Genomic DNA, 14,435 nt, shown 5'->3' with positions numbered 1-14,435 from the left:
ACCAGGTCAGTTCTGCCAGTGTGTGAGATGGCTGCCCACACCATGACACTACCCCCGCCGAATCTGTCCACTTCCTGCACGCAGTTTGCCGCATAACGTTCACCACGACGCCTATACACGCGACATCTTCCATCATGACGTCGGAGCAGAAATCGGGACTCGTCACTGAACCACACCTGTCTCCATCGCAGTTGAGGCCATTGTCGATGAATCTGGCACCACTGCAGTCGGAGTCGACGGTGTTGTGGTGTTAAGATGACACCTCGAACTGGACGTCTGGCACGAATTCCTACCTCACGTAGGCGGTTCCGTACGGTCTGGTCGGATATCCTGCGCAAACCTGGTATTGCTGCGGCTGTGGAGGTGGCAGTAGTCAATCGTTCCCGAAGGTGGCGTACCCGGATGTAGCGGTCCTGCCCGGGCGTAGTGACCCGTGGTCGACCGGATCTAGGGAGGTCACGTGTTGATCCATGTTGCTGGTAACGGTCCCACAGTCTGGAGATGGTGCTTGGGGACACATGGAATGCCCTGGCAACGGCCGTTCTGGATTCGCCTGCGTCTAGTCGGCCGATGGCATTGTTTCTCTGCGGTTCACTGAGACGTGGCATGTCCTGGATTGTCAACTGTCGGCCAGATACAGAGGCCAGGCAAGCGAACACCCTGCACTTTTATACTGTGGGTGTTCATCTTGCACGTGCAGACAACGCACGTGCAGTGGTGACATGGTTTGCACGTGGCTGCGTTTTTGCGAATATTCACATTTTGAAACTTTATTTTACAGTAGCTGCGTTTTATCGAATGTAACCGTGGGAATGTGTTTGGGACATGCAATGACCTTATATTCACAAAGCATGAACCGGTAGGAAACATAAAATTGGAGTTATAACCCATTTGTACCCTTTTGCGTTTCTTTTTTTGAAGAGTATATATATTATCAAAAGAGGATGATCTTCACTGGCTCAAAGTTAAAAACATTTCTCGATATATCACCTTAAAGTAAGAAATGTCTCACCGTATATCCAGGCCACGATGATGCACTCCATGATGCTGATGATTAGGATGAGGGCGGCGACGTACCAGTCGGACAGTTGGAACATGTAGATTCCTCCCTGGAACGAAACTAGTCTTTGAAGAGGAGACAATGCCCTATATAAATTATATTATTATCCTATATCTATCAAAGTCCGGCAGAATAAAGCAAAGAGCAAAGAGGAGCAGCAAACTGATGTGAAATGCAATGGAGCCAGATTTGGACGAAATAATGTTTCCAGAATATTACATCAAAGGCTGTGGTATGTACTTTTTTGGGAAAAGATCCATTGCAGTCCATCTCTCTGTCTCTCTGTCTCTCTGTCTCTCTCTCTCTCTCTCTCTCTCTCTCTCTCTCTCTCTCTCTCTCTCAACTGTCGAAATAATCATCAAACGCAAAAACAGCCACAATTTGAAAGACATTTCGTTCATAAACAGGTTATATTCGAAGACTGTATTCACACCCGTGAATCACGCCCTCCCCAGTTTGTTGTTTATATTATATTTGTGCTTATATCCAGTTCCACGCGCTGTCCTGGGGATAGTGGTTAGTTGTTAGTAGTTACTGAGACAGAAGTCGGTATAGTGGTCGTTAAAGTCGCTCTGGGTGGGAGCCGGTACCGGGATGCGAAACCAGTACCTACCAGCCTTAAGATCTATGACGTAACCACCACACCACTAATAGATACTTACATTTGTGCAAAACAGGAGGCAGGTAAAGCGCTTGCCTAACACGCGGTTGGTCTAGAATCAAACACGTCGGTGGGCCCATTGGACTATTTCTCGTTGCAGCCAGTCACACGTGCTCCACGACTGGTGTAAGAAAGGCTGTGGTATGTGCTATCATTTCTGTGGAATGCTGCATATAAAAGATCCCTTGCTGCTAATCCAAAAGAATAGCCCATTACGTGGCGGTAGCGGGTTTTCGGTCTCCTCATCTGTGTGGTCCTTAACCATGTCTGACACCATGTAAACTCGTTAAATAAACAAAAATTCGGCTAAAGCAATACAAGCCTAATACATTTTCGTATCTCCTAAGTTCAAGGGATATAACTTTGTGAAAATGGGTAAATCACCATGAAAGTTATACTTGATCTGTAACAAAACATGATAAAACTGTACACAAAATTATAGTTCAATATGTTGAGGCATTGACCCAAAAATATCCGGAAAACTAATTTTCGTATGTACTTTCAAGAGCCATATCAAAGCTCTTATCAAAAATGGGTAAATCACCATGAAGTCAAACTTAATCTTTAACAGAACACAAAATTTCAGTTCAATATGTTGAGGCATTGGCCCCACAAAACCCCAGAAAACTAATTTTTGTATGTCCTAAGTTCAAAGGCCATAACTGTCAAAAATGGGTAAATCACCACGAAAGTCAAACTTGATCTGTGACAGAATGTGATAAAGCTATATATATAATTTCAATATCTTGAGGCATTGCCATTTTTTTTTTTAAAAAGTCCGGAAAACACATTTTCGTATCTCCTAAGTTTAAAGTCAAACTTGATTCTGTAACAGTACAGGACAAAAAAAGACAGTTTGTTTTGTGTAACGACACCACTAGAGCATATTGATATATTAGCTATTGGCTATTGTATGTTACACATTTGGTAATGTAACATATAGTCTCAAGGAGAAAACACGGTACATTTTTCCATTAGTAGCAAAGGATCTTTTATATGCACCATCCCACAGACGGGATAACACATACCACGGCACTTGATATCCCAGTCGTGGTGCACTAGCTGGAACAAGAAATACCCCAATGGGCCTACCGACAGGGATCGATCCCAAACCGACTGCGCATCAAACGAGTCCCGCAACCAGTACATGATAAAGCCATATACAACATTTCAGCTCAGTATATCAAGGCATTGTGAAAAACACATCCGGAAAACTATAAGTGGGACAGACGGACAAACAGACGGAAGAACGGAGATGGAGTTCTATCCGGTTAGATCGGTCCCCTCGAGTTGACCGGTAGGAGACTAATAAATAAAAAAATATTCCTTGAATCTAGATCCCACCCCTACAATTGATAACACATGGTTGATAATCACCATACTGTCTAGTTACATACGACAGTTATACATGGTTGATTATTACCATACTGTCCAGTTACATACGACTGTTATCACACAGTTGATAATCAACATATTGTCCAGTTACATACGACTGTTACCACACAGTTGATAATCAACATATTGTGCAGTTACATACGACTGTTATCACACAGTTGATAATCAACATATTGTCCAGTTACATACGACTGTTATCACACAGGTAATAATCAACATATTGTCCAGTTACATACGACTGTTATATCACACAGTTGATAATCAATATGCTGTCCAGTTACATACGACGGTTATCACACAGTTGATAATCAACATATTGTCCAGTTACATATCAACATATTGTCCAGTTACATACGACTGTTATCACACAGTTGATAATCAACATAGTGTCCAGTTACATACGACTGTTATCACACAGTTGATAATCAACGTACTGTCCAGTTACATACGGCTGTTATCACACAGTTGATAATCAACGTACTGTCCAGTTACATACGACTGTTATCACACAGTTGATAATCAACGTACTGTCCAGTTACATACGACTGTTATCACACAGTTGATAATCAACGTACTGTCCAGTTACATACGACTGTTATCACACAGTTGATAATCAACGTACTGTCCAGTTACATACGACTGTTATCACACAGTTGATAATCAACATATTGTCCAGTTACATACGACTGTTATCACACAGGTAATAATCAACATATTGTCCAGTTACATACGACTGTTATATCACACAGTTGATAATCAATATGCTGTCCAGTTACATACGACGGTTATCATATAGTTGATAATCAACATATTGTTCAGTTAAATACTACGGTTAACATACAGTTGATAATCAACATATTGTCCAGTTACATAGGCCTACGACTGTTATCACACAGTTGATAATCAACATATTGTGCAGTTACATACGACTGTTATCACACAGTTGATAATCAACATATTGTCCAGTTACATACGACTGTTATATCACACAGTTGATAATCAATATGCTGTCCAGTTACATACGACGGTTATCATATAGTTGATAATCAACATATTGTCCAGTTACATACGACTGTTATCACACAGTTGATAATCAACATATTGTCCAGTTACATACGGCTGTTATCACACAGTTGATAATCAACATAGTGTCCAGTAACATACGACTGTTATCACACAGTTGATAATCAACGTACTGTCCAGTTACATACGGCTGTTATCACTCAGTTGATAATCAACGTACTGTCCAGTTACATACGACTGTTATCACACAGTTGATAATCAACGTACTGTCCAGTTACATACGACTGTTATCACACAGGTAATAATCAACATATTGTCCAGTTACATACGACTGTTATCACACAGTTAATAATCAACATAGTGTGCAGTTACATACGACTGTTATCTCACAGTTGATAATCAACATATTGTCCAGTTACATACGACTGTTATCACACAGGTAATAATCAACATATTGTCCAGTTACATACGACTGTTATATCACACAGTTGATAATCAACATGCTGTCCAGTTACATACGACGGTTATCATATAGTTGATAATCAACATATTGTCCAGTTACATACGTCGGTTATCACACAGTTGATAATCAACATATTGTCCAGTTACATACGACTGTTATCACACAGTTGATAATCAACATATTGTCCAGTTACATACGGCTGTTATCACACAGTTCAATCTAATTAAAATTAGCTCCACAATTACATGTGGATCTAACACCAGCCAGTTGGAGCTCATGTCCACCAATCAAAACCTTACTTGCAGAATCCTGCCAGTGATTTAAAAATAATTTGAAAACATTCCGAATTATCCTGAGGGTATACTACATGTTTCGTGTGAATTACGAATGCCTTAAAACATGTTTTATTTTATAAAATAAATAATTTGTAATGTAAAACTGAAGACTGATTTAGTTGGGGTTTTTTATAAATAAATAAATAATTTTTAATGTAAAATTGAAGACTGATAACCCACCCCGTACGTATTGGTATGGTTCGCTGTAATGCGGCCACTAAAATAGACTCGCCCGATATTTTTAGAATTTGTATGCTCCCAAAAAACGTTATAAAAGGCGAAGTGTGATTGGTCAATATTTAAATTATTATTTACAGACGAAATGTTACCTGGACATTGGGGACTACGCAGTGTTGTTAGTTTTAAATCACTGGCAGGATTCTGCAAGTAAGGTTTTGATTGGTGGACATGAGCTCCAACTGGCTGGTGTTAGATCCACATGTAATTGTGGAGCTAATTTTAATTAGATTGCACACAGTTGATAATCAATATACTGTCCAGGTTCATACGACTGTTATCACATAGATGATAATCAACATATTGTCGAGTTAGCTGTGAGTCGAGTTACCTGTGAGTCGAGTCCCAGTGTGAGCAGCATGACGAAGAAGATGACAGACCAGAGTTGAGGGATGGGCAGACCGGACAGAGCCTGAGGGTAGGCGACAAACCCCAACCCAGGACCTGAATAACAGGCATAGGTAGCAAATTATTAAACATCATCACAAGAATAGACGCCATTTGCAGTTGTAGCAAGTACATTTTTCTAACAAAAACAAAATATTTTGGTGTGTATTAAAATAGATATCATATTTGCTAATAGGAAAGTAAATACTAATTAGTTTCTACTTTATTTTTGGTATTTAAAAAAAATAGCTGACCCTCTAACAATCATTGGCGTAGTCAGGATGTTATTTTGAGGAGCACATGGGGGGGGGGGGGGGGGGGTGCACCCACACTGCCTTCGAGTTGTTTCGGGACGAGGGGCAAATCAAATATAAAATTTGGTTCGAGGAAAAGAAAGATGTGATGGGGTTGGGAAGTGGGAGTTGGGTGGAGCTATGCCTAAAACATTGTAGTGTATTATGTCTGAAAGTTAAACATTGTGAATTACGAATTGAACAGTATAATTCGAAGTATATAACTATTTCACCAATATAAAATACTGTAAGACAACAGTCGAGCTCTTTATTAAAGGAGACCGGACACCAAAAGACATGTAGTGTGTAATGGATTAAGTTAGCGTCAAAGACCGCATTACTATAGGTTGCACTATATGAATTAATTTCCGGCTGGGTCGAAGTTCGAGGTGCAAGGTGCACCGAACTTTTGATAGAGAAGTTAACACCACAAGTCCTGTGATTGGTTATAAATGTGAGTGTGTTGGTTGTAAAAAAAATTAGTTTCATCTGGGCTAAAAATGTATGCAATTTTATTTGATGTAGTACCACCGTGTCGAGTAGCCTTGTGCTTGGAACATGTATGGGGTACCTGTAAAAAAAGTACTCAAATTTTGTGCGAAACTAGGGGTGTTGCAGAAACATCTGGTTATACCGAAAATGAGCCATGAAAGGTACCATTTTCTGCAGTTAATACTTTGAGGTAGGGGTTGTAGTACTGATATTTATGGGTCACAGTTTGGTTGATATATTGCATATAGTGTTTTTGAACTCAAACGTTAACATGGTCGCCTATGGGATTTGAATTGGTATAGTCCAACCTATAACGCCCGGCTCGCTGCGAGGCACCGGTCAGCTGCGCGTCTTAGGTGGCATCAGACTAGAGTTATCCACCCATTTGGTTGTCCAAAATACGGAAACTAATGCGAGAAAATATAGTTTTCTTGTTATGTGATTAATAGCTGGGGAGCTGCTTTGTATACTGGATTGTTACACTGGATTTGACAGGTGAGAGGATGCAGTTAGTGAATATGTGCACTTGGTTTACACTGGATACTGCATAATGTTCCCCAGAGCACATTGAAGTCATGCAAAATTTGTGTAAAATGCACAGAAATGGGTGTGATAGGTCCCTTAGCCCACGTGTGTTTGTTTACATTGATATAACGCGGAAAAGAGCTGGACAACAGAGGTCGTCCTTTTAAGTGTTCTTGGGCCCAGGCAGGTAATGTTTCCTGTGAAATGCTAATGGCCTGGTGAAATTAATAAAAGTGCTACAACCACTGGGGCTACATAAGAATACATAGTGAAATTAATTGTGGTCTGAGGCCAGGTTTGGGGTAAAAACAGAAGTGGAAGATGCATAGATCTGAACGAAAGCGAGGCAATACGTCATCGGTGAGAGTTACCAAGCAATACCGGTACACGTGTTGATTTTTTGGTTGTGCCTTTAGTCGTCGTCTTTTTTCTTTTTTTTTGTCTCCAGGTTTATCGGAAATTTAATTTACAAGATAATTAGTGTTATTATATACTGTCGACGTAATTATACGATGGTTAACTGCGCAGTGTTTAACTGCAACAGTAACAGCAATGCATCCCAAGAAACGGCCAACATCATGGTTTCGATTTCCAAAAACACGAAAGTTTTTTTAAAACATGGACGCATTATTGTCGTCGAACGGGCTTTACACCAACTAAATACAGCAGGTTATGGTACATTTACAATGTGAAAATTAAAACAAGTATGTACTTAAGATATACATTAAATAAAGGTATTGCAATTTGTTCACATACGAATATTTAAACTTCACATTTGTTTACCTATAATTACCAAATTAATGTTCACCGACAGCCCATAACGACTCCATACTAACGTCTCTTGATCTAGTTGGTTTGTTAACCTCATAACAAAACACCTTCAAAACGGGAATTATTACGTCAGTTAACAATGTTTATCGTCAGTTCAGTATATTGTCACTGTGACGGAACATGCTCTTAAATTTGTTTCGCCTGTGGCGATTTTAATTGAGTTTAATTGCACTTAAGCCCAGATGGGCAACTTGTTACGTAATACTTCGCGCGATCGGGCATTCCAATATGCACTTAGTCCAGCTGTGGAGGCCATGTGGCGAGTAGTTACGTAATACCTCTGCGAGTGCGGTTTTTACAACCGTGATTTGGCGACGATGGCGTCAGTAAGTCTGACGATCAGAGAGAAATAATACCGCTTGGTCGCGGTGGAAATATCAGATGATAGGGGGAGGTACCACCTTGTACCCCCAGGCGAATTCTGATTTTTATAATAAATAGCTAGTTTTTAGAGATATCGAGGAGAACGAAAAAGGACGGCTCCCAGGGAACGTAGTTCGTTGGACTTTGGTAAATATTTTTATTTCTGCTCTGTGTATAACCTTGATGTGATTGATGTGACTTTAAATATTTTAATACTGTATTATACCAATATTCTTTAGACAGTGTCTTCGGTCATCTGACGAAGTAAATCGTAGACTTTTTGTTCTAACATTATACGAGTATTTGGTAATATAAAGCTTAGCCAGTCATCCTAGACGACCTAGGTAAACTGTAGGTTATTGTCTTTATTGTGATAGGTACCAGTATTAATTCTGTGTTACAAGGTTACTGAATGAGTAGTTAGGGTTAATTAAAAATTAACCCGTTAGGAATAGAGCTGTAATTCCTTTATTAATTAAGTTCCCCTGGAAGCGTTCCTAAATTATCACACGTTACTGAACGAGTAGTAAGGGTTAATTAAAAATTAACCAGTTAGGAATGGTGTTGTAATTCCTTTATTAATTAACTTCTCCTGGAAGCGTTTCTCAATTATCACACGTGTGGGTGTGGTGTAACGGTGAAGTGATTCGCATATAGTGTAACTAGACACCTAGAGATTAACTAATTAAGTGATCAGTTCTGGGTTGTTATTATTGCTGTTATTAATTAACTACTACGGCTGTACATTTGTCAGCGTAGATTAATACAGATTCCAAAGTGTATTGTGTTTTTGTTGTGTTTCTAGAGAACTAACGTGCTATAATAATATATACTTTATATAAGATCGTATCTCTGATCATACCTAGAGACGAGCCATACTAGGGTTTAACCACCTGTTACAGAGAGATCTAATAGATATACAGTTAGGAGAGATATTTTGATAATCGTGTTTTATTCAGTTACGGGAATTATAGAATCCCCGTGACAGTCACTAAAATTAAAATGGTAACACTTGGGAAATTAGTACACAGAATGAGGGAAATGCCCATTCTTCGGTTCGGAATTTCCCGTCATTATCCGAATAAGGTAACTCTCACATTCTTTTATACATTAATACACACATTTAATAACAATTACTAATTCAACTTTTAACAATTAACGTAAGCTGTTATTTTATTAATCTGAAATAAAGAAAACAGCGATGACGATTTATTTGATCTTCAAAGCATTACCGAAAGTAATTTGCATCTGTGGTAGCAGGACTCATCACGGATGACACCGGTGAGGCAGGTTCTGCTCACCTTTCGCGAACACTTGATACCATCACTGTTATAAGAGTGATTTAAGAGTGCATGTTATGACAGCTATATGTATTCTAATGAGCTCTGTTTGATGCTAGTTTCGATTTAGTAAACTAGTCTGAGAGTGGCAGTCCTCTTTAAGCGGTACAGGAAATTTAAAGGTGCGTTGTCCAGTAAAGGATCTCAGGAGTGACTTTCCTATAGACGAGGCACTAGATAGAAATTCACGGATTCAACCACTATTTTGCTAAATTACCTTTCGATTCTGCATTGTGCAGAGATACGGTTTTTATGAAGGATGACGGTTTTGTCGGTCAGATTTACATACGTCGGTTGAGCATATTGATTTATTAATAATCGGATATATGTCAAACAGTTGGCAATTCTGACATATAGTCTCAGAGAGAAAACACGCTACCCCTTTTCATCAGTAGCAAGGGAGCTTTTATATGGACCATCCCACAGACAGGATAGTACATACCTCGACATTTGATATATCAGTCGTGATGCAACGAAAAATAGCCCGATGAGTCCACCGACGGGTATAGATCCCAGACTGACCGCATATCAAGCAAGCAATTTATTATTTGAAACAAGGTGACTATTTCAATGTGACATATACCTAAAAGGTACATTAGATACTTTCTAATTTTCCATGTTAAATTTCTAATTAATTTTTTAAAATTTAATTAAAATTAAAAAATTCGAACACTTTCAAATGTTTTCACCATTAAACTTCCCCAAAGAATCACAGAATTTTCTGACCAAAGCACTAAAACATAATAGACGTTAAAACATGCAATATTTTTTTTTTTAAATAAAATAAAATACAAACTCAAAACATAAACATTTTCAAACTCTCTCTCTCTCTATTAGTTTGTTATGGCAGCCCCTGCGAATAATTATGCTGTTTCAAAATTACCAAAACGGTTGGTAAATTTCATACGGAAACAGATCACTGATGAAAACTCACCGGATGAGACTACCTCCGAGGATTGTAAATATGACGAAGCCAGCAAATATGCTAGTACCTTCACTAATACAGGAAACTATAATTGAATCTCTGCAATGAAAGAAAGAAAGAAATGTTTTATTTAACGACGCACTCAACACATTTTATGTACGGTTATATGGCGTCAGACCAGGACCACACAGATATTGAGAGAGTAAACCCGCTGTCGCCACTTCATGGGCTACTCTTTTCGATTAGCAGCAAGGTATCTTTTATATGTACCATCCCACAAACAGGGTAGTGCATACCATGGCCTTTGATATACCAGTCGTGGTGTACTGGCTGGAACGAGAAATAGCCTAATGGGCCCACCGACGGAGATCGATCCCACACTGACCGCGCATCGAGCGAGCGCCTTACCACTGGTCTACGTCCCGCCCTTCTGCAATGAAAGAATCACACAATGAAGTATAGACAGAGTGAAATGGTTGACTTAACGATACAGAAATAAAACAGTGCAAGTGAAACACTGGTGTAGCTAAGATTTTATATTTAACACACTTTTAACATTTAGCTCAAGTCATTTCCAGCCCTCCCATTATTGAATCATATTGATATGTATATCCCCTACATATCAATATCAATAAGGAGAGCGCTGGAGGTGACTTGAGCTACTAATATTACACGAAAAGAGTGAGCTTTTCAGTGGTTCTGATATTTGAATCCCATGGGTCTATGGGTCAATCCCATGTGTGTGTGGGGGGGGGGGGGGGGGGGGGAATGGAGGCTGCTTTTTGCCCACATTAAACAAAAATGCCCAAATCTGAATAAAATTTATTCATATTAGCATTACTGTCAAACAGCTATATAGGGTTGCAAACGAAACACTACGCAGTTTTACATTTATTACAACTAATACTAATATTGCATGTAGAATGATGGAAACACATAGTGAAAAGGTTTCATGGCCATTTTGCCCGAAAATCTTTATCGTTTTTGCCCGAATTTGAGTATTTACTCCATCTCTGCCCCCTGTCTCGTAAACTTGTGGCCAATCCATATTTAACTACGACGAGCAATCTCGACATTACCGCTTATTATTAAATAAACGACAAACGACTTTACCTTACACAGTTGTTGTTGAATTTGTTATAGCTGGCCATGGTGATGAGGCCGCTCCACGCTGGACCGAGAGAGTAGAACACCTGGAGACACGCCTCAAGCCACACCTACAAGAAATGACCCACGATCAAATGTCTACAACATACTCATATGGTGCGCCACACGATAGCGGAGGACATTACAAAAGAAAGAAATGAAAGAAATGTTTTATTTAACGACGCACTCATCACATATGGTTAAGGACCACACAGATAGAGAGAGTAAACCAGCTGTCGCCACTTCATGGGCTATTCTTTTCGATTAGCAGCAAGGGTTCTTTTATATGCACCATCCCACAGACAGGGTAGTACATACCACGGCCTTTGCTATACCAGTCGTGGTGCACTGGTTAGAACAATAAATAGCCCAATGGGCCCACCGACGGGGATCGATCCCAGACCGACCGCGAATCAAGCGAACGCTTTACCACTGGGCTATGTCCCGCCCCTACAAAAGAAAGTTTTATACAAAGAAAGAAGAGGACAGAAGTTAAAGCTTGTTTTGTTTAACGACACCACTAGAGCACATTGGTTAATTAATCATTGGCTATTGGATATCAAACATTTGATAATTCTAACTTGTAGTCAACAGACGAAACCCGCTATATTTTTCCTAATGCAGCAAGGGATCATATAAAATATGCACTTTCTCACTTGCAGGGAAGCACATACCACGGCCTTTGACCAATTAGAGAGAGAGAGAGAGAGAGAGAGAGAGAGAGAGAGAGAGAGAGAGAGAGAGAGAGAGAGAGAGAGAGAGAGAGAGAGAGAGAGAGAGAGAGAGAGAGAGAGAGAGAGAGAGAGATGATATTATCCAACTGACATCAGGAAACATATTTCGAATGCGCGACGTACCTGAACTTCTAGTAGCTTGCCGAAGTCTGGTTTTAAGTAAAATATCAGCCCATCTACGGCGCCTGGCAGCGTCAATCCTCGTATGAGAAGAATCAACAGAAGAAGATAGGGCAGAGTGGCCGTCACGTACACAACCTGACGATAATGAGAATAATCAAACTCTTTATCTGTCGTAATTAAGAGTCTACATGACCTCACTAAGTTTTAGAAATAGAAATAGCAATAATAATAATAATTCAGGCACGACGCAACCGGGTGTGTGTGTGTGTGTGTGTGTGTGTGTGTGTGTGTGTGTGCGTGTGTTGTGTGCGTGAGTGCGCGCGCGAGTGTGTGTGTGTGTGTGTGTGTGTGTGTGCATAAAACATATTTGTAAACCTAAAAGATGAATTTTACTTGTAGAATACAATGAATTGCACTTCAAGACATCTAGTTTTCAAATGTTTACGTCTACCCCCGAACCCCATAAACACTATGCTTACTATGTCTACCCCCGAACCCCATAAACACTATGCTTACTATGTCTACCCCCGAACCCCATAAATACTATGCTTACTATGTCTACCCCCGAACCCCATAAATACTATGCTTACTATGTCTACCCCCGAACCCCATAAATACTATGCTTTGCGCCTTCAGTCTCAGGCAATCCCCCCAATATCTATTTGCTTCCGTCGTGCCTGTAATAGCAACTATTTATATATCTCATGCAACTAATTACTAGTCTGGTTAGGTTGCAGATAGTGTGTTTTAAATTTAGCACGATTAGTGTGATAATAACAAACTCAGATATTAAAGCCCTGGTGCGTCCAACCATTTATTTTTATTAAAATATTTATGGTTGTTCTCGGTGTGGTTAAAGGTGCACTACGAGACATTTCAAATAAATATAGAAATATATTTATAATTAATATTGTGTTTTATGGTTTAAATATAGTCATATATAAAAAGAAAGAAGTGTTTTATTTAACGACGCACTCAACACATTTTATTTACGGTTATATGGCGTCAGACATACGGTTAAAGACCACACATATTTTTTTAGAGGAAACCTGCTGTCGTCACATAGGCTACTCTTTTTACGACAGGCAGCAAGGGATCTTTTATTTGCGCTTCCCACAGGCAGGATAACACAAACCATGGCCTTTGTTGAACCAGTTATGGATCACTGTTTGGTGCAAGTGGTTTACACCTACCCATTGAGCCTTGCGGAGCACTCACTCAGGGTTTGGAGTTGGTATCTGGATTAAAAATTCCATGCCTCGACTGGGATTCGAACCCAGTACCTACCAGCCTGTAGACCGATGGCCTGCCACGACGCCACCTGAATGTTTACCCCTACTTTAATTTTATAAGCTCGATTTGGACTCTCCCCCCCCCCCCCTCTCACAAATTGTGATTACTTCATCAACTTGATCTAGTATTATTTTTAAACATCATCGACATAAAAATCACTTCATAGTCTTTGAAACTGAAGATTATGAAAAATGATAGCAAATCATTATATTGTCATGCACTCGTGTGAGTGTTAGTCAGCGTGATTCTACCACCTTAATTATACCCTGGTTATTGTTCTTTGAAATACACAGCAGTTATCCTGCCCCACAGGTTTTCGCTGTCGTACAAGGACCAGAAAGTGTATAGAATATGTAAGTGTATGCGTATGTGCGTGTGTGTGTATGTATGTGTGTGTGTGTGTGTGTGTGTGTGTGTGTGTTTATGTACGTGTACGTGCGCGCGTGTATATGCGTGTCTGTCTGCCATGTTACCTAGAATATACTTATGTTTTGGCTTAAAGAAAATGATCATGAATATTTTAGTCATTGCTAGGAATACTGCGTCAGTTGGTGTCAAATAAAGTGTTGTGAGAGTGTAGCTTTCTCTGACTATTGCTAAGGTAACTAGCTTTCTCTGACTATTGCTAAGGTAACTAGCTTTCTCTGACTATTGCTAAGTTAACTAGCTTTCTCTGACTATTGCTAAGGTAACTAGCTTTCTCTGACTATTGCTAAGGTAACTAGCTTTCTCTGACTATTGCTAAGGTAACTAGCTTTCTCTGACTATTGCTAAGGTAACTAGCTTTCTCTGACTATTGCTAAGGTAAC

The 14,435-nt window shown here is 39.6% G+C and overlaps 1 protein-coding gene across 1 annotated transcript in view; it reads right to left on the bottom strand.

The window, feature by feature from the left end:
* Positions 1 to 971: 971 nt before the first annotated feature.
* Positions 972 to 14,435, bottom strand: part of LOC121374790 (sodium- and chloride-dependent GABA transporter 3-like) — a 30,373-nt gene continuing 16,909 nt past the window's right edge. The window contains 6 exon segments of the mRNA XM_041501900.1: positions 972 to 1,109; positions 2,221 to 2,283; positions 5,506 to 5,644; positions 10,340 to 10,429; positions 11,444 to 11,547; positions 12,334 to 12,468. Of these exon segments, the coding sequence (XP_041357834.1) occupies positions 987 to 1,109; positions 2,221 to 2,283; positions 5,506 to 5,644; positions 10,340 to 10,429; positions 11,444 to 11,547; positions 12,334 to 12,468 (654 nt within the window). The 3' untranslated portion in view covers positions 972 to 986.

Source organism: Gigantopelta aegis, chromosome 6 (assembly GCF_016097555.1).
Source record: "Gigantopelta aegis isolate Gae_Host chromosome 6, Gae_host_genome, whole genome shotgun sequence".
In the NCBI taxonomy this organism is placed as follows: domain Eukaryota; kingdom Metazoa; phylum Mollusca; class Gastropoda; order Neomphalida; family Peltospiridae; genus Gigantopelta; species Gigantopelta aegis.
The sequence above is the reverse complement of the archived record's forward strand: the minus strand, read 5'-3'. Positions and strand labels throughout refer to the sequence as shown.